The sequence below is a fragment of the Myripristis murdjan genome, chromosome 5, assembly GCF_902150065.1.
Source record: "Myripristis murdjan chromosome 5, fMyrMur1.1, whole genome shotgun sequence".
NCBI lineage: Eukaryota > Metazoa > Chordata > Actinopteri > Holocentriformes > Holocentridae > Myripristis > Myripristis murdjan.
This window is the reverse complement of record NC_043984.1, coordinates 18,503,236-18,523,166: the sequence shown is the minus strand read 5'-3', so window position 1 is coordinate 18,523,166 and position 19,931 is coordinate 18,503,236. Positions and strand designations below refer to the sequence as shown.

The 19,931-nt window shown below is 41.6% G+C and overlaps 2 protein-coding genes across 2 annotated transcripts; both read left to right on the top strand.

The window, feature by feature from the left end:
- The first annotated feature begins 7,980 nt into the window (after positions 1-7,980).
- Positions 7,981-9,733, top strand: cdkn1a (cyclin dependent kinase inhibitor 1A). Its single transcript, XM_030050792.1, has 3 exons — positions 7,981-8,091; positions 8,467-8,920; positions 9,093-9,733. The coding sequence occupies exons 1-3, from the start codon at positions 8,089-8,091 to the stop codon at positions 9,146-9,148; spliced, it is 513 nt and encodes a 170-aa protein (XP_029906652.1). The 5' UTR covers positions 7,981-8,088; the 3' UTR covers positions 9,149-9,733.
- A 3,933-nt stretch (positions 9,734-13,666) lies between these two features.
- On the top strand, positions 13,667-19,294 carry tmcc2 (transmembrane and coiled-coil domain family 2). The gene is made up of 5 exons (XM_030050704.1): positions 13,667-13,745; positions 15,061-15,456; positions 16,093-16,715; positions 16,862-16,997; positions 17,463-19,294. Exons 1-5 carry the CDS (start codon positions 13,743-13,745, stop codon positions 17,760-17,762), a joined length of 1,458 nt encoding a protein of 485 aa, XP_029906564.1. The 5' UTR covers positions 13,667-13,742; the 3' UTR covers positions 17,763-19,294.
- The last annotated feature ends 637 nt before the right edge of the window (positions 19,295-19,931 follow it).

Sequence of the window (19,931 nt, the reverse complement as noted above, 5' to 3'; positions counted from 1 at the left end):
ACCAATTGCGCATTTTCGGTCACATCCCTTGCAGACCCTCAGCTCCCCGTTCACGCACTCGGTCCACGTGAATCGCCCGGCATAGCGGGGAAGAGAAAGTCCTCAAATCTGCGCGCGCTTTCTCTCGAATTACTCAAGCCGGTATGACATCACAGAGGCGATGACTCATGGTATCCACGGAGAAGTTTCACACACACGGAACTCGCGGAAATGCACTGCAACTGAGTTATTTCCACCCACTGTTATGTAACAGACTTGCCCTATGGCTGTGCAACCCCTAGCATTCCCGCCTTGAGTAATGATCACTCTCACAAGCACTGATTTTTAAGTGCATTTTGTGGCAGTGGCTGCTCAGGCTAAATTTAGATTTCATCATACTTTGATATTTTGTAGTTCTATCTATCGATCGATCGATCGATCGATCGATCGATCGATCTATTTGTCTATCTATCTATCTATCTATCTATCTATCTATCTGTGTCTATGTAAGTATAACTGAGTCCCACCCCCCCACCCCCCAACACTCCCCAGGGTCCTCAGCAAAATTAAAAACATAATTTCATTTCGCCATTTAATTCATTAGAAATGGTTACAAAATACAAAATGTATGTATGAATGATTATTTGCTGTTTTAAGGTCACCGCTTTGAATCTCTGTCAGTGTTAAAATACTGGATAAACTGTGTATCAACTGCATAAACTGTAATTCTTAACACAGACCAAAATGTATGTTCATGTTCTCTACAGTAAAATCAATTCAATTGAGGGAGCACTATTTCATGAAAGTGTGTGTGTGTGTGTGTGTGTGTGTGTGTGTGTGTGTGTGTGTGTGTGTGTGTGTGTGTGTGTGTGTGTGTGAGTGAGAGAGAGAGAGAGAGATGAAAAACTGATCTGGGAAAGTACTTGAACTTCTTATCCTGCATTAGTCTATACAGCATGACTTGCACAGTTCACGTTGGCACTGTGTAACGTTAGGCTATGTATAGAGCATGTCCTAATTATAGGGGACTTGATTTACATTTCCTTGTGGATTTTCAACTCTGCACTTTTTCTGCACAGTGTTCCTCTATCTAGTAATGCATGTATCCACATGTCTGTACACATCACCTACATCTGCAAAGCAAGATGAGGGTGTGATCTGGAGGGTGTCTGCTTGTATGGCCCCTTACCAACCTGTTAATGTCAATATAAGCACATATTTGCACTTTCTGTATGATGTAATCCTTCACAATTATCTTTCCATACTCTGTTCATCTGTCTTACATATTGCATATACACTCATGGCCACTTAATTAGCTCCACCTGTACAATCTAATGCAGTTCAATACAACAGCTCTACCATAAATTCTACCTTTTAAGAAAGTTTATAATGCTCAGTTTTTGTTGACATTGTGGAGAAAGTGTTAATTTAATTCTAGGTTTATTACTGAGGTTGTAGTGTGCAGAGGTCTTGTACTGGACTATATTATATTGAGAGGTGTTTCCAATTTTTTGTCCTCCCTATTTATATACATGAGGGGGACAGAATAGTAGAAACACCTCTCAATAAAATGCAGTCCAGTACAACAGCAGCACTAACTATGAGCTCAATGCCAAACATAGAAATGAACAAACACCTCTATTACTGTGGCAAAAAGAAAACCTGAGCATTATAGGCATCATAAATCCATCATAACATATCCAGCCAATGCTGGGATCTATACTGTTTTGCACTCTTTCAAACATTACTATATAAAATGTCTGAGCATTGGAATTGTTGATTTTATGTTTGTACGTTAAAACCCATTTACTTTATTCTTATTTATATCCTATTTGATGCCTCCTATCATTGCTTGTAGATACAAGAGCCCAAACACTTCAGAGGCATCATTAAAGTTTCATCTGACTATATATTCTACATAAATTTAATCAGTATTGAAACAGAGGTTTATATTTTCTGTACCCAAGGTCTACACAAGAAGGGTAAGAATCAAGATACAGTACAGGCCAAAAGTTTGGACACACCTTCTCATTCAATGCGTTTTCTTTATTTTCTATTTACATTGTAGATTCTCACTGAGGGCATCAAAACTATGAATGAACACGTGGAGTTATGTACTTAACAAAAAAAGGTGAAATAACTGAAAACATGTTTTATATTCTAGTTTCTTCAAAATAGCCACCCTTTGCTCTGATTACTGCTTTGCACACTCTTGGCATTCTCTCGATGAGCTTCAAGAGGTAGTCATCTGAAATAGTTTTCCAACAGTCTTGAAGGAGTTCCCAGAGGTGTTTAGCACTTGTTGGCCCCTTTGCCTTCACTCTGCGGTCCAGCTCACCCCAAACCATCTCGATTGGGTTCAGGTCCGGTGACTGTGGAGGCCAGGTCATCTGCTGCAGCACTCCATCACTCTCCTTCTTGGTCAAATAGCCCTTACACAGCCTGGAGGTGTGTTTGGGGTCATTGTCCTGTTGAAAAATAAATGATCGTCCAACTAAACGCAAACCGGATGGGATGGCATGTCGCTGCAGGATGCTGTGGTAGCCATGCTGGTTCAGTGTGCCTTCAATTTTGAATAAATCCCCAACAGTGTCACCAGCAAAACACCCCCACACCATCACACCTCCTCCTCCATGCTTCACAGTGGGAACCAGGCATGTGGAATCCATCCGTTCACCTTTTCTGCGTCTCACAAAGACACGGCGGTTGGAACCAAAGATCTCAAATTTGGACTCATCAGACCAAAGCACAGATTTCCACTGGTCTAATGTCCATTGCTTGTGTTTCTTGGCCCAAACAAATCTCTTCTGCTTGTTGCCTCTCCTTAGCAGTGGTTTCCTAGCAGCTATTTGACCATGAAAGCCTGATTCGCGCAGTCTCCTCTTAACAGTTGTTCTAGAGATTGGTCTGCTGCTAGAACTCTGTGTGGCATTTATCTGGTCTCTGATCTGAGCTGCTGTTAACTTGCGATTTCTGAGGCTGGTGACTCGGATGAACATGTCCTCAGAAATAGTCATGAAAATAAAGAAAACGCATTGAATGAGAAGGTGTGTCCAAACTTTTGGCCTGTACTGTATGTTAACCCCTTGAAGTCTGATTTTCCCTTGAACTTCCCCATAAGCAGCTTCAAATTTGTTTATTTTTAATATTATACAACAATGTCACATACATATTTTGTATCAACGCTTCACTGAAACTACATCAAGCTTATATTGAATAAAATATTCAAACCCAAGATGCCACTGTTTTATGGCTGCACTGTTACATCAAATAGAAAATATCTAGATGTTTTGTGCATTGTTATATACACATTTTAGAAGGAATTCTGCAATTCAGCAGGAAATATTTGGTATCTTTGGAAACCTTGGGATCTGCACTAGAATTTAAAATAAAGTTTTGTGGTTTTGAATAAAATAGCATGTAGCGATGAACCCACCAATAGGATCAGCAGAGTTGAAGAAGTTAGGGAGGAAAATTACGTATTCTTTAAAGGCCCATTTCGTAGTTTAACCCTTTAAAATCTTCTTATTCCAAGCACAAAAGTCTTGAATTCTGGTTTGGCAAAGTTAATGGTAAAAGTAAGGATAACTAAGATGTCGGATTAAAATGGCTGATTTCTAGTGACAATTACAGCAGGAGTGCTTTGTTAATTCTTTGCTCAGGAATGAAGGCATCAGGCACCTGAGGTGGTGAGGGTAAAAAGTCATGTGATAAGGTTATCTGACTTGCAAAAAATGTTGCTCCATTTCACTCTTGTACTGCAGCCTGTGTTACGTAACAGTGGTGACAGATAAAGTGGAGGAGGGCAAAAGTTCCTCAGTCACCTTCTGTCACAAAGTAAATAGTTAACTAACATACAGGCCATATGCACTCTGTCGCTGCAGATGGCATAACAAACAGAGTCAGGTCCAAGATGATGAAAAAGACAGTTTGGTGGAGCTTGTATACCCGCTGCACTGTGCAGCTGCTCTCAAACTGAGAAATAAAGCATCTAGTCAGTTGTACAAATTCAGCTGAGGCAGTATGTCATAATTTTATCTTTCCTTTTAGTTCTAACTTAACTCTGTTGAATGTGTTGACTACCTATCAGCACCGAGCACAGTGTCAAATCAGAGTATAGTGTCTGAATGTGGAATCGGGTCTCTCGTGACCCTCCAGCCTCCTATATATTAGTAAACAAAGGCCTCAGTGTAATATCAGATCAGTTGGGCCATTGTGCGCTGCATCCTACAGTTAGTTGCTCTCTTTGTGGATGAGCTGGAACTGGGCTGAAGAGCAGCTGTGATCAGAGTCTGGGGGGGGGGACTACAGGGCGCTCTTAGCTAACATGAAACAAACAAACCTGGCTTCAACAACATAACAAAACTGGGCGGGATGACCAGAAGCACGAGTTCAATAAGAAACCAAACTTGTGTGGGAACTAATAGAGAAGGTTTTTGGTTTAGTAGCCCAGGGGGTACAGTGCATAGGCCTCTGGTAGATTTAGACTAGTCCTGTACTGTAAATGTTCCTTTCACAAGCCCATTGCCTACAGTTTGACTCCAAAGTCACCATTTTCTAATTTTGATCATTTTAAAGTTTATGAGCAGGGCTGCAGCTAATCATTATTTTCACTTTTTTTCCTCATTAATTAATCATTTGACTATAAAATGTTAAAAAATAATGGCTAGTACAAGTTCCCAAAGTCATGTGGGGGGAAAAAACAGTTTTGATTTTAGAACAATATAGATGGAGGAAAAAAAGTATATATATATATATATATATATATATATGTGTGTGTGTGTGTGTGTGTGTGTGTGTGTGTGTGTGTGTGTGTGTATGTATGTATGTATGGCTTTTTTTTTGTTTGTTTTTGTTTTGTTTTTTTAAGAATAGATGAAGTTGGAACCAATAAATGTTTGGAGTTTTTACTTAATAAATGGCTAGCAAAATTATTCCATTATCAAAATCATTATTATCAGCTCTTTTTCTACTGATCGATTGATAGACTAATAGCCCTGTTTATGAAGTTGGCTGATCTCCCTCACCACTCGGGTTAGGATTGCTTTTATGTGTTTAGCCGTCATTAATTCCCAATAAATCGCCCATAAAAGAAGGGAATAGTGTAAAAGTTTTCAGTTTTCATTAAAAGATGGTCCAAGGTTTAAAAAAAAAAAAAAAAAAAAAAAAAAAAAAAAAATCCCAGACTGAAAGTCCGCTCCTCCCTCGGTGAGCGGCAGATCGAAGGTACCAAGCGGGGCTGTCCTGAGCTGGAATTTCCTCCTGCCGGAGACTCGGGGGGACTTTCACGTGGGCTCATGTGTTTACCGGGCGAAATCCACGTGTATGCTTGAGAAAGCCCCGCCCCTGCACGGGACAGGAAAATCTACGCCCACCGAAGTTCATAAAAGTTTAGCGTCTTGCCTGTTTGTGAGAGTGCTTGGAGAAATTATCAGGCGAAGTGTTGAGACAATCTATTCTAGAGCTGGGTCGTGTAGTTTTTGCCTCGGGGTGATTTTTACATCATAATCGTGAAAACTGATATTAAAAATACAGGGAGCCAAACGAGTGCACTGGGTCATTCAAGAGGTTAACAAGAGAGGATTTCGATTCGGATTGGATAACAATCTGCTGTCAACGTAAGTAACATGTCTGGGCTATTACTTTTGCAAGTTTTCTTTTGTAAACGTTTTATTATATCGTTTGATGATAAGTTTGTGAGTCGTAAATCTTCTCTAATTTACAGTATGTCTGTATAGCCTGTCGCGGAACAGCTTAATCCTAGTAATTTAGATATTATAACCTATTATTAGGCTATAATACTGATTTATCAACGGTAGGTTCTCAGAGCTGACATTTTATTCTGACTTACAGTCAGGCAAATGAGACAAAACCCTAAATTTTGTCAGTGCATTTTAAATAGAAATACTATGCCATTTTTATTTTTTTATGTTTTTGAGTGGGGTTGTAGGCTACAAGCGTCTCATCAAAGTTAAGATCCGTGTGTCTGTGTGTGTATGGTGACAGGGACAGTGTCGGGCAGGCTGAGGTGACAGCGCAGTTTGCACTTGACTGGCTGACACGAGCCTGCAGCCTCACGTGGACTGTAGTAACTGGGCAGGGTCTCCGGTTATTTCACCCAGCTTTAGCCGGCTTCCAGCTCGTGCTCTGTCCCGCCACAACCTTGAATCATCCCTCCCTGACCCGCCCTGCGCTCTGACGTAGCATCCCGTATAGAGATAGGAGAGAGAAGGGGGAACCACGTAACACCTCAGATACTTAGCATAGGAGTCCCCACAGTTTCCAAAGTCAAGGTCCCCCTTTGATTAAAACAATAATAATAATAATAATAATAATAATAATAATAATAATAATAAATCATCTAAGGAGGCCTATTTAAAAAAAAAAAAAAATCTTAAAGATAGAGTGGGCCTGCAGTATGCAATTATGCAGTGGTCTCTGCTGTAGGTGGGGATGAAAAGAGTCATCATTCATTCGGACATTGTGCCAACCCATAGTGAATGAAATAACAATGAAATGAAATACTACCCAGTTCAATGGGTGCCCCCTGGAGACCCACTGTGAGGACCCCTTGTGGTTCCCTGGCCGCAGTTTGGACAAAGTTTGCTTGCAAGACCAAACTCTTTGGTCATACTGCCTACCTCCTCATATAGGGATTGAACATATCTCTGACTTTCTGCACAGTTCTTGCATGGTTTGAGACTTTTTCAGTCATTCACAGTTTGCGGGAGGGTAGTGGTTGCAAATATGCCTTAATTCACAGGGGGAATGGCCTGTCACAAATAAATACACTTTAGATTAGAGATACATTCTCTGAAATTCACTCACTCAACCCTAGAAACATCTTGGGGTCTTGAATCTCCAAGAAGGGTTATTCAGAGTTACACAGTTACTTGTTTTAAGGAAATGCAGTCCTGTTTCCTATATGAGCTAATCATGAAGATCACATGTTTTAAGGGTAGACTCTAACGTTTATGATTGCTTATTCAGAGTAGCCTTGCATCAGACTGAGTGCTAAATTTGGAATAAATGAATGACATGTCCTGAAGTCTTAGGGAAGTGCCACAGGACTGAAATGACCTCAGCTTGGTGTGCTCCGCCCTGCTCCTGCTCGGCTGGCTGTGCAGCCCAGTCAGGAATAGTTTCACAGCTCTTACCTACATCTGTGTTATTTTTAGATGGGACAAATTGTTTTGTATTGATTTGGAGAGTAACCACACTGTAAAAGCTTTTTTTTTTTTTTTTTTTTTTTTTTTTTTTCCCAAACTGAGGCAGAAATACAAAATCACAGCTTGTTGTTCCTTTGGCTCACATATCCATTTAGATCTTTTTATGTATGAAATTTCATACTTCAGCCGTATCCAATGTGCCATCCCAGCACCATCTCACCCCACCTCGTCCAGAATATTTCTCTACCATGATACTTACTGGAATGTTATCCTATTTCATCAGCATGTCAGACTTTATTAATGTCCTCCGTGTCATCACTCTAATTGCAGTGACCTGGCTCTCCCACAGCACATTTTTTGGTGGATAATTAGGAAAGGCTGGGAGGGGGTTCTCACAATTGTTTGCTCAAACGGGAATCCTGGGAATACTGCCCAGCCCTTCCTGGATCTAAATGAGTTATTCATCATATGAATGAGTCAGGGTTCATCTCTGATACCTCTGTCTTTCCAACACAGTGCGCTATGACCTGGAAAGTTTGTGTATGAGTGCACTCTCTTGTCTTCATGCAAAAAACCTTGGCATGTCTAAAATACTTTTCTCCTACAAGCGTCTAAAATGTCATGTAGGCTACTGATAAAATATGCCTGACATGATGGAATTCATGTCCAGCTGTGAGGTTTGTGTTACACATACAGCTTGAAGATGGTTTTGCACTGCCCCCTAGTGGTTTCATTGTCTATCAGCAGGCAGTTTCAGAGCAACATCTGCTGAGGACTTGTCTTTACATGTCGCTGTGAAGATTATGCCCAGGCATGTACCAGTGACTGGTCAGAATGGGAGGGTTTAATGACTCACCATCTAGTGTGTTATAAAGAGCTGCTGGTGTTTGACTAGTATGAGATGTTCTGCAGCTCGCACTGAGAAACACTGACTTGCATAATGGTAAGCTGGACCTGCTGTTTAAATAGCTTTTCTTTTGTGTTTTCATGATCTGTTTGGTTGTGTGTTTTGATTTTTGGACTGATTTTTGCATAGATTGCATGAAGTGTATTGACAGTTTTGGAATTACACTGATGTCAAGATTTCAGCCTTTTGTTTTATCTGAGATCATTTGTGTGAATCAGAATTTTTGTTTGTTTAGCGTTCTAGCTTTTGTTGACTGGAAGTCAAGTAGCTCAGTTACTGATTGGGTGAGAGCTGTCATCATCATTGTCTCCTCAGCTCATGTTGTCGCTGATAATGTCAGAATATGAACACAAATCTGGGTGTAGCTTTGCCAGCTAACCAGTATTGCTCTTGTTTATTTGTTCCCTACAGTGTCGCATTATGGCTACTCATAAGCGAATCCTGAGGACCCTGGGGAATGGTCCCACTCGAAGAAACCTATTTGGTCCGGTTGACCGAGAACAGCTGCAGGTGGAGTACCAGGCTGCCCTGAGGAAAGACCTGGAGGAGGCTTCACACCGCTGGGGCTTTGACTTCCTCTCAGAGAAGCCTCTGGAGGGCGGGGATTTCCAGTGGGAGGGCATCCCAGGCACCAAAGTGCCACTTCTCTATCGGTCCTGCATGCTTGGTCTGGGATACGTTGATGGACAGAGGGCAGCAGGGGGGGTAGTTAACCATTCAGGAACAAGGGTGGGGCCATCACAGAGTGAGAAGGAGAACATCCCACGAACCCCAGAGAGATGTGTGCTCAAACTAGAAAACCTGGAGAAAACACCAGAGAAAGTAGAGAACACAGGGGTCAAGAGGAAACAGACCAACATTACAGGTAGGGATTTTGATATAATAATTCTTATTGTGTGTGTGTGTGTGTGTGTGTGTGTGTGTGTGTGTGTGTGTGTGTGTGTGTGTGTGTGTGTGTGTGTGTAGGTTTGCTTGAGCTGAAGCGTGCTAATTTTCAATTTCTAATCATAAAACTTCCCTTTTCTCTTTCTTAACAGATTTTTATCAAGCTAAAAGAAGAGTGGTATGGATGCCACGCAAATCCGGGCAATGATTTTGGTGCAGATCAGTGTTAAAGTGCTGATATTCCCAGAGAGCCACAACAAACACTTCTTCGCTCAGGAAATAATGCATTATGTCTGCACAGACTCTGCACAGTCACTCACGAGGAAGTCTTGTCCACAACGTTTTACCTAAAATCAACCTGAAAACCAGAGACACCTCATCCATACATACATGTTATTATAAGGTTAATTGGTGTACTGTATTCACTCTAACAGGGTTGCTATTTTTCCAGTGGTAAGGGGGGGCATTTGAACAGAGAAGATTAGGGGTAATGAATTGTATCAGTGGATTTGTTCTTTGTATCCACTCGGACCAAGGGGACCTCCGTGTTTTGACTGACATTCCACCGTATTGAACACACAACCATGTCTCTGCCTCTGGATCCTCATAAAAAGTCGACCACCAAGAATGAAGTGATACTTTTTATAGCACTACAACAGATGGACACTGTCTACTGCACGCTGTATACAACAGATGTCATGTTTGTGAAATTGCTGTGTCACAGGGAAATTAAGGAGTGGCTGTGATAAAACTTTGTGTTAAACTTTAAGATAACTGAAAATGGTAGAGAAGAGATGAGGCCCCTTGGTTCCTTTTTTCCAAATCCACTGGTGTTTTTGTATCATGTCGTTTTCATTATGTGTATCATGAGGGCAAGGAATCATTTATAATACTTTTTTTTTTTTTTTTTTACAAGCACTTCCTGTCCAAAGTATATCTTTTTATATCTTGATGTAAAATTGTGTTTCATCTATCAATGCGTACTTGTAGGAAACTGCTTGACGAGTACTGACATGCATACTGCTACTTTGTGTAGAATATAAATGACAGAAGTGCCACCACATCATCTGCCGCCCCTTCAAACGATGCTGATGCATAGATTTGTCAAAAGAGATCTCCACAAATGCCTGTTCAGACTCTGAAGTTTGAATAGCATCAGATATACAGTAGGTTAAGCGTGTAGCACAAGTTAGGAACCCTTAAAAGCTATATTTAGGTTTTCTTAGATATATACACCAGAGATTTATCTATAGAGTTTAATACAGCACAGTTAAGTAGCAAAATCATATAAAAATATTGCACTATTGCACATATAGCTGGTAAGGGGTGTATTCTACACCCCTAAAGACAATCAAGTGCCTTTATGGTATTTGAAGCTCCATAAAGGACAATCAGAAGTAAATGTTCTCAAAGACATGCATATAGCTATTATTTACTGAGCTAAAGCTTTTCTGTTTGGTTTGGAAGCATAGTCCAATTAATTACACAATGTGGGTTTTTTTTCTGCCTCAAAACAAATAGGAAATTTGTCCATACATATTTTTATCAATGTTGGCAAATCCTGCTGCTATGGGTAATCTGAATGGGTGTCTGGTCAAACAAGGTCACTGTAATGCCAATCCTTAGGAAATGCAAGCTTTGAAATATCCACCGCTGCAAATACGATGCTAAACAAATAACAGTCTGTCACCCCAAACAATGAATGCACTTCTGTTATGCTTATGCACAGGTCCTACATAGTGTTTTATGTTAAAAGCTACAAACTTCTACAAAAATCTATTCTTATTTATTGTGAGATGCCTTGTGTTTATTTAGTTGTGTTCAATTCCTAAATAAATTCAAAGTCCTAATTAAAGCTGAAAATGAAGATTTTTGTGCTTGTTTTGCTTGATTGTGGTCTTCAATGTTTGCATGAGCTGTCCCCGTTGACACACACTTTGAGCCATCTTGGCTGCTCTCATCTAAGTGTGTGTGCGGTTGCATGTATGAGAAAGATGAGCAAAAGTGATGTGATAAATCAATATGTACAAGAGTCATTAATAAATTAACCAATAGTTTACAGCAAAAACAGGTCATGCAGAAGTTTTTTTTAACACTATTTTCCTAAACTGAGGATAGAGAAGAAACATACACAGAGAAGAAATGTTGTCTCATGAATTAATTGGCAATCTCCTCATCAATTAGACCGAGGCCTCCTGACCAACTACCAGCAGCAGGGAGACATATTTAGAAATGTTGATTTGCCAGATGACAAATCGATGTAGTTATTTTCAATGGCTGTGCCAAGTGGTGCTTAAAAAGGAATGCTTCACAATGGGATGCTAGAAGAACAATAACATGACAAAATAAAGCAGTAAACAAGTGAAGCATATAGTACAAGAAACAAAAAAATCAGCCATAAAGGCAAGAAAATAAAAATGGGTCTTCACCTGAATTAAAAGAACTTTTGCGGCCACTTTTACCCCCAAAACCTCGATGTGAAACAGGAAAAAGGGCAAACTTGAACTTCATTGTTGAGGCAGCTATAAGGAAATATTGTCAGATCATTGTTCCTAAGCACTTACTGCTCACAGTTTTCTTTAAAAAGAAGGGTGGGTTGTCCATTGACCTTAAATTCATATTTCTTATGGTTGGAACAGACAGATGGAGCAGGGAGGACACAGGAGAGAAAGTCACAGTGGAATTCACCTGCAGGCCAACAAGGAGCACATATGCAGCTCCAGAAACACTTGAACATTTTTTCTCTCAATTAACAAACATCCTCATTAGATCTAAAAAAAAAAAAAAAAAAAAAATTAGAGTGTTATTACAACTTCATTATACAAAGTCTAATTATATCCAGATACTGAGTAAACTCTATGTTCATTCATGGAAGGAAGAGGTAGCAGATTGTAGGATCCTTTGGCCTGAGCTCTGGCAGATCGAATGCCATCATATCAGGCTGATCAAAATTTGAAGTACATTACATTAATTTGAAGTAGACTTCTTTGGCACCACAGTGACCAGAGGCAGAGGCAAGTCACCTCAACCTTTGTTTGAATAGCACCTTTCTAGACTTTTACAGTTATGTTCATTAAATAAGAAGACTTTCATCTGATTACCAGCTTCACAGTCTTGTATTTTAAGGCACAGTGTCTGTATCAACACATGATTTGCTGGGAAGCCCTCTGCAGATCTTACAGTCTCCCAGGTATCACTGTGCATATTATCAGCGAACACAGTGGTTTTGAAACTGGGGTCTGAGGAAGCCCCAGGGGTCCTTGAGGGGCCTCCAGGCAGTCATCAGGAAAATCTGGAGTAGTTTAATGTGGCAGGTGGCACTGAGTAAAAAAGGGGAGGTGCATCAATTAGTGAGGCTTACAAATTCTTTATGATAGTGAGTTGCAGTGGGTGCAGCATTAATTTCACTATAATGTAATTTACAAAATATTGTTACAATGCATAAAGCGCATGAGTGATTATTTTACAATGACAACTCAATTACAATTCACATTTGGCAGATGCTTTTACCCTAAGCGACATACATTGTTTTTTAATGTTATGATTAACACCTGATTTAAACCATCACTGACACTGCAGAGAGATCTTCAAGGCAGCGGTGGGATCAAGAGGTCCTAGCCGTTGCCCACACACACTACTCTGACATAAGACAGGGTATGATACACTCCAGCTGCACCGCCTGCTGGGATGTTTGATGAACTTCACACAAAACACTGGGTGTTTTTCAGGTGAAAGATCCAAAACACCCAATGACATGTACATGAAAGTCTGGTCATATGTTATGTAATAACTGAGAAAAAAACACAGGTAACAGTGAATAGCTGATGCCAAGTATAGCTAATTTCAAATGTTATATGTTTTAAGGTTTTGTGCAGGCGTGCATGTTCAGTAATTCATGCAGAACATGGTATGCATATGTTTTCTTTGGGTGATTAACTTATTGTCAGGCTGGTTGCCTCTGGGACACTAAGACATGCTCAAATGCCAAAGCTGACTGAGATTTATACACTTCAGGGATACTTCAGTATCTTCAAGTAGTCTAACTCTAAGTAACAGGCTTCTGCCGCCGTTTGCCTCATCTTAGTGTCCTTTCTTGCAAGCAGCAAAGGCAAAGTAATAGAGTGAGTCATTGTTCAGATGTAGTCTACTCTGGCATCACATCACTCCAGCCCTATATAAGCATGCAGAGGCGTGTGTATATTCAGGGTTTAAGGGATGAAGGGGCCATAATAGACCCTGACACAAGCCCTGCTGTTTTCCCTTCCCCCTCCCTCCCCCTCGCCTCCTCACTGGCCCCAGCACAGAGGCACCTGCACGCGTGCGCTAAACTATCCCATCCCCCCTCCCATCTCCCTCCATCATCTGTCCCTCAGCTCCCACATCCATTATAGGGCAGGACGGCTAGCGTTTGCATTTAGATACAAAGAGAGGGAGGGAGAGAGAGAGAGAGAGAGAGAGAGAGAGAGAGAGAGAGAGAGAGAGGGAGGGTAGGAGAGAGAGAAAAGCAGGCGGAGGGAGCATATGATTCAAAAGAGAGAGAGGGGGGAATAGATCAGAGCGCTGGAGAGGGAGGGAGGCTGCAGACATCGCTGCCATTAACAATGGAGCATTAGGATCTGGTGAGGCGATAGGCAGACAGACAGACATTGGCGAGGGTAAAGAAATTTGAGGAGGGGGGCTCCTCTGTGAGCGTGGGGGGAGGAGGGAGGGAGAGGGAGAAGGAGAAGGAGGAGGAGGAGGAGAGAAGGATGGGCCTCGATCACAGACTTGCAATGGCACTGCCAATCTTGGATTAAAACAGTATGGTAACGTTTCTGATTTAATCTATTGCTGCACCGGTTTTGTCTCATCCTCATATGTTTGGCGTCCACGCTTGTTGACATCCATCACCCATCTCATATGTCGCAGTGTGTGCCCCCCCCCCCCCCCCCCCCCCCCCCCCCCCCCACCCCTCTCGTGTGAAGTCATGGGCACATCCTTTTCTCTTGTTTTTATGCCAGAGACATCTGTCATCTTCATCCTCATCACAGCCCTGCTGGTGTTCTGGCCTCCAGGAATCTTTATTCACCATGGACATTACCTTGTGTTTCCCCCACCAGCGACTCATTTGAGCATCGGCCATTACTGTCTGTTTCTCTGTGTAGCTTTTTTTTTTTTTTTTTTTTTTTGTCTCATTCCAACTGTACTGTAGTGTTGCACATTTCATCCCTTCCACAGTAGCCATTGCTTACTGCTTCTCACTTTGTCTGACAAGATAAGTGGATGATTAACCACAAGGGACTGCAGTCAATGTTTTCCCTTTCTATTCCATTTACAGCATGATTGTAACCTACTTGGTTGAAATGCCGTGTGCCTCTCTGTGGGTGATTTAGACTGACACAGGGAGCCTCTGTTCATTTGACACTGCCTCTCACACAAATAAAATGCTGATAAATCCTTGCTCCGTCCTGTCTAGGGAAAATTAGAACAGTGCCGTGAGATGTTTGGTGTCATGTGTCTGCCTGAGATGACATTTGCTGGGTCTGATTACAGTATTTTGACGTCTGCTTGGGCAACAGAGGGTCATTAACAGTCCGCGTCTGCCAAGATACACACTTAGGATACCATACCAAATGGGCAAACCCCATATGGACCAATATGTCTGTGAAATGGGTTCAAAGGGTTCATTGTTTGAGGGGATTACAATCTCATGCTCTTGTTTTCCCAGCAGAGGAGGCAGAGATACTTGTGAGTTGGTATCAGTGCTCAAGGAATCATGAAGATAACATAAATACATGAACCTAGAGAAGGACATTTGTATGACCATCATCAGCATCATTATCTGTGTACCTGTATGTGTATCTGTTAGTATACTATGCCAAAACAGCGACAAAATCATTGTGTGGAAATGATTTTAGTTTCTTCCATGTGTCTAGCAAATGCACCTCCAAAAGAATGGTATTGCACTGTAAAATCCTTTGTACTGACACCAAATTGGTGATGCTGAGCTTTGCAGGACACTGTAAAATGTGTGTCCTCTGATTTATGCTTGATGGCTTTTTGGCTCAGAAATGCAAAGTGTGCTCTCCACTGGCACAAATCAATTACAGCCATTACTGTCTCTCCCCTTTTTCCCCTCAGCTGGATAAGAGCGAGGTGACAACGCTAGGCCTTCCCCCCACCACCAGCCATGGTGGCTCTGACAGTAACATCAGTGTGGACGGCGCAGGGGCAGCGGCTGGGCTTGCAGCAGGGGGAGCGGAGGGGTCAGGGGTCGGTGAGCCTCAGCGGACACGTGCTGCCCTGGAGCACCTGCAGCAGAAGATCCTGAAGATCACTGAGCAGATTCGTGTGGAGCAGGAGGCCCGTGATGACAACGTGGCAGAGTACCTGAAGTTAGCTCACAACGCAGACAAGCAGCAGGCCTCACGGATCAAGCAGGTGTTTGAGAAGAAGAACCAGAAGTCGGCGCAGACCATCGCCCATTTACACAAGAAATTAGAGCACTATCATAAGAAGTTAAAGGAGATAGAACAGGTATGTCAGTGTGTGTATGTGTGTGTGTGTGTGTGTGTGTGTGTGTGTGTAGTGTATGTGATTTATTTCATTGTTATGAATAACAAATATTGAACTATCTCAACACTTGATGTGTGGACAGAAGAAAAGAAGGAATAATTCTCTTATCACTCAATGCTTATTTACCAAAAATAATAGGTCCTGTTTTATCTTCCTATCTGTCCTATCTTCCTCCAGTTTTCTCCTTTGAAGAGTAACTAAATCCCAAATGCAAATCTCTGTGAAGCCTGACCTCTAATGGTAAAAAGTAGGCTGCCTGGTCTATGGTGACAGGTGATGTCACCAGCCCTTGAGTACAACAGGTGATGTCATCACCTGGCACCTTACCCAGGCTTCACAGAGTTTTGGGTGTGAGTTTAGCTAATATTTAAAACATGGAATATGCATGTAGTTTACCAGTGAATAAACCCAGTGATGAGAACCATGTGGGCTCAACAATCATATTTCATGCTTGTCCCACTTTTTTGTCAGTTGGGTCTACATGGTCCTCACCTTTGGCAGTTGTGTATAGTGCACCTTTAAATATAATCGCCCCACTCCTTCCTTTGGGTTCCTCTGCTTTTCTACTTCTTTCTCATTTGTCTTCCCTCTCTGCAGAATGGACCAGCCCGGCAGCCTAAAGATGTCCTGCGGGACATGCAACAAGGTTTAAAAGACGTTGGAGCAAATGTTCGTGCTGGGATAAGTGGCTTTGGTGGAGGAGTGGTTGAAGGAGTCAAAGGAGGGGTCTCTGCCCTCACCCACACAGCTGTGGTGTCCAAGCCAAGAGAGTTTGCCAGTCTTATCCGCAACAAGTTCGGCAGTGCGGATAACATCGCTCACCTAAAAGACACACTAGAGGACGGGGTCGGGGGGCACTCCGAGGATACACCCACACCCCGTGCCCTGAGCGGCAGCGCCACACTGGTGTCCAGCCCAAAGTACGGCAGCGACGACGAGTGTTCCAGCGCCACTTCCGGCTCTGCAGCAGGCAGCAATTCTGGTGGGGCTGGGGGAGGGGGAGGGATGTCGGGGCTTGGGCCGACGATGGGGAGTCCCAGACTAGATGGGCACCACCACCACCATCATCACATGCACAGTTCCTGGGACACTCTGCTGGAGGGCCTGCAGGAGATTAAGGCCAGCCAGGCGCACATGGAGGATGCAATTGAGGACATGAAGGGCCAGCTGCAGAGTGATTACTCCTACATGACCCAGTGCCTGCAAGAGGAGAGATACAGGTGCAGATGCTGAAAAACTGGTTGTCGCAAACAATCTGCAAGCCAGCATTTTATATCAGTTCTGCATTTGTTTGAACTTTAATTTCTCCATCTACATTACTTTTGTGATTCCTGAAAGGATTCTTGTTTGTGTTTTGTATCTTCAGGTATGAGCGACTGGAGGAGCAGCTGAATGACTTAACAGAGCTGCACCAGAATGAGATGACCAACCTTAAACAGGAACTGGCCAGCATGGAGGAGAAAGTGGCCTACCAGTCCTATGAGAGAGCCAGAGACATTCAGGTAAAAAGGCAGCAGATAATAAGGAACTAGATGAAGTTTACAGAAATTTAATATCATTAGGATCTTAGGCTAGCCACATCAGTATCTATTTTTAAATCTCCTCAATTTTATAGACTTGCTTTCACTTAACGAGATCATTGTTTTAAATGAAAAAGGGTAGGAACTATCTGACGTTAGATATTTATTTTGCCAGTACATTTTGCTCTGTTCTTATTGGCTCTAAGTTTTGTTGTTTTATATTGTGTCTGTTTTTTAATACATGTATTTTTTACCTTGATTTAAATGTGTTTATAAATGTTTCTCTTTTTTTGGCATTGTAAAGCATTTTGTACATGTTGAGCAGCACAAACAACTAAATTAAGAGAGGCAAATGGGAATTTAGTATGAGTAACACCAACTGAAGCTTTGAAGAGGAACAAATCTCACTAAAGTGGTCTTTCTCTGTTTCTGGGTTCGTACATCCAGGAAGCTGTGGAGTCATGTCTGACCCGCATCACCAAGTTGGAGCTGCAGCAGCAACAGCAGCAGGTCGTCCAGTTGGAGGGAGTGGAGAACGCCAATGCTCGAGCTCTGCTGGGAAAACTCATAAATGTCATCCTGGCCCTCATGGCTGTGCTGCTGGTCTTCGTCTCCACTCTCGCCAACTTCATCACGCCGCTCATGAAGACCCGGGCCCGGGTGGCTGCCACCGTCCTCCTGACCCTGCTGCTGTTTGTCCTGTGGAAGCACTGGGACTTCTTGGAGCTGTGGCTGCTGCCCAGCTGAGCGGCCCGGCAGCCAGATCAGAGAGAGACTTGAGCCTGAGGGGGTGGCAGAGCGGAGAGCCACATAGCGAGTTGCTCTGCGCTCAATCACCACCACTATGGATTCAGTGACAGAAATAGAATCAGAGCCACTGCACTTTGAGTTTAAAGGCAGAGTAACTGTGCTAATAAGAGCTGCAAGGGACTGAAGATAATCACTGTGGACAGAAAGTGGCTGGAGCATGTCCGGAGAGTCCTGCTGTGGTGTAAAAGAACAGAAATCCTCTGCCTGCCAAACGACAAATGACATTCTCCCATCTTGCCCAGTCTATCGGTGTTGATGACTTAACCATTGATTGCATTGCTGTCACCAAAATGGAGTTTCTTGCAACAACTCTTTGGAACGTCTTTTTCTAATAATTTATGATACATGAATTACAAGGACTAGAGCAAATTATAATGACTTCTGTAAAATGCCGATCATGTTTGCTGTAAACTTCATGTTGAAGCTATAGTAGCCTATATTTGAGAGAAAAGGACTTTTCATTTTCATGAATGTTGACTATGTGCTCATGCATGTCCTCATATGTGCATTGAGATGCATCTAGCTAGCATGAGTTGACATTTCATTGCAAAGAAAGTTCATTTTCTTCTATCTGCCATTGTCAGGACTACAGTGCAAATATGTTGTATCCAAACTCTCCTTTTTTGTTTCCAGCACACTCCCTGTTCTGGTGTTGAAGCAGTGCTTGTAGAGGCATTTCTTTTGTCTGTTTTGTGTGTTTGAATGAACAGTTTTCAGATAGACTGTTACCTGCTAAAATTGATCAGAATAACTCGGTTTTGTAAAATCTCTAATGTCCATCAGTGCTATTTCATACCCACTATTGTAGAACAGCAAATATCCTATCAGTGACAATTTCACTGGCATGTCAAATCATTGTCTCCAAGTTTATATCCAGTTTGCAAAATTCGCTATTACTGTTTTATTCTTAATAAAGGATTTCTTATATTAGGCTCATCTTGAATATCTTATCCTCGTATTACTGAGATTTACCTTTTTAAAAAACCTTTTGAACTATTTGAGATTGGGGTGTTTAGACAAGACACAACTTTCATATCTTAGTTTGAAAAATAGTAGTTACAATAGCGGAAATTCTTAACTTGTTTGCTAAATACTGTCAAATAAAATAAGAAATAGATGATACTAATAAACAAAACTAATCATTTCAAATACATACTTTCAAATAAATACTACATCAACATGGATATACAACTGACTGCTGACTTGAGCTTTCCCTCTCAGCACTTCAGTAACTGAACTGCTTTTAATAAGTAACTATTTAATAACTAATTTAATGGGACATTTAATATCATTATCTATTGAATTATAAATTCATTTTATGTCTTCAGGAACGAAGTATAGGATTATCACTGGGACAAGCCAGATCATCCATATTTTTTTAGTCATGACAGAGCTATACAGGAAGACTTGAAGCTTATCCTTGTGCCCATAGGGTTATAATGTCTGTATAGACAATAGGGCAGACCCATGCTTTTCATAAGAAGCTACTAATAAAATGTTAAAAGCAATATCTTGTGGTTTATGTTGCCTTTCTCCATTTGTCGTCCCTTCATGTAAATATACATGTGGAAATACAATGACAGTCTGAATCATTTGCAAACTAAGATGCATTAGAATTCAAAGAGACTAAAGTAGCATTTTAGTTTGTTCATTGTTTAAAAATGAAAACTCTTGCAGCATCCAGCATTGCTTGCAGGCAAAAAGGCATTAGGCCTACAAAATGGGATTCTTAAATAAATCAATAATGGTACCACAACAGGAAAAAAAAAAAAAGGATGAATGAAATCCTCTCATTACCACCATCTTGATTTGGACAAGATAACATTACAGTTGGGAGGGGAATTAACAGGAAATTTCAGCTCAGTATTAAATTTCTACTTTATTATTTCAGTCACAGTTATAGTACTACATTCATGCTAAAAGACGACTCTTCTTTATCTTAATGTATCTGCAAATTTACAAAAAATATTTAGGAAATGTACTAAAAATGCTACTAACACAGATGTTGCAGGCACTGTGGTTTTTCAGTGAGAAGCTACACACCATGTACTTGTTAACGCCGTCAGTGTGAATCTGGCTGACGGCCTGTCATGTTCCCCCACATCT

Bases quoted from the DNA above. Each gene is read 5' to 3' on its own strand.
- cdkn1a (XM_030050792.1), top strand. The intron at 8,921-9,092 runs GTAGGGATTTTG...CTTTCTTAACAG, and splicing joins GAAACAGACCAACATTACAG to ATTTTTATCAAGCTAAAAGA.
- tmcc2 (XM_030050704.1), top strand. The intron at 15,457-16,092 runs GTATGTCAGTGT...CCCTCTCTGCAG, and splicing joins AGTTAAAGGAGATAGAACAG to AATGGACCAGCCCGGCAGCC. The intron at 16,716-16,861 runs GTGCAGATGCTG...TTGTATCTTCAG, and splicing joins CTGCAAGAGGAGAGATACAG to GTATGAGCGACTGGAGGAGC.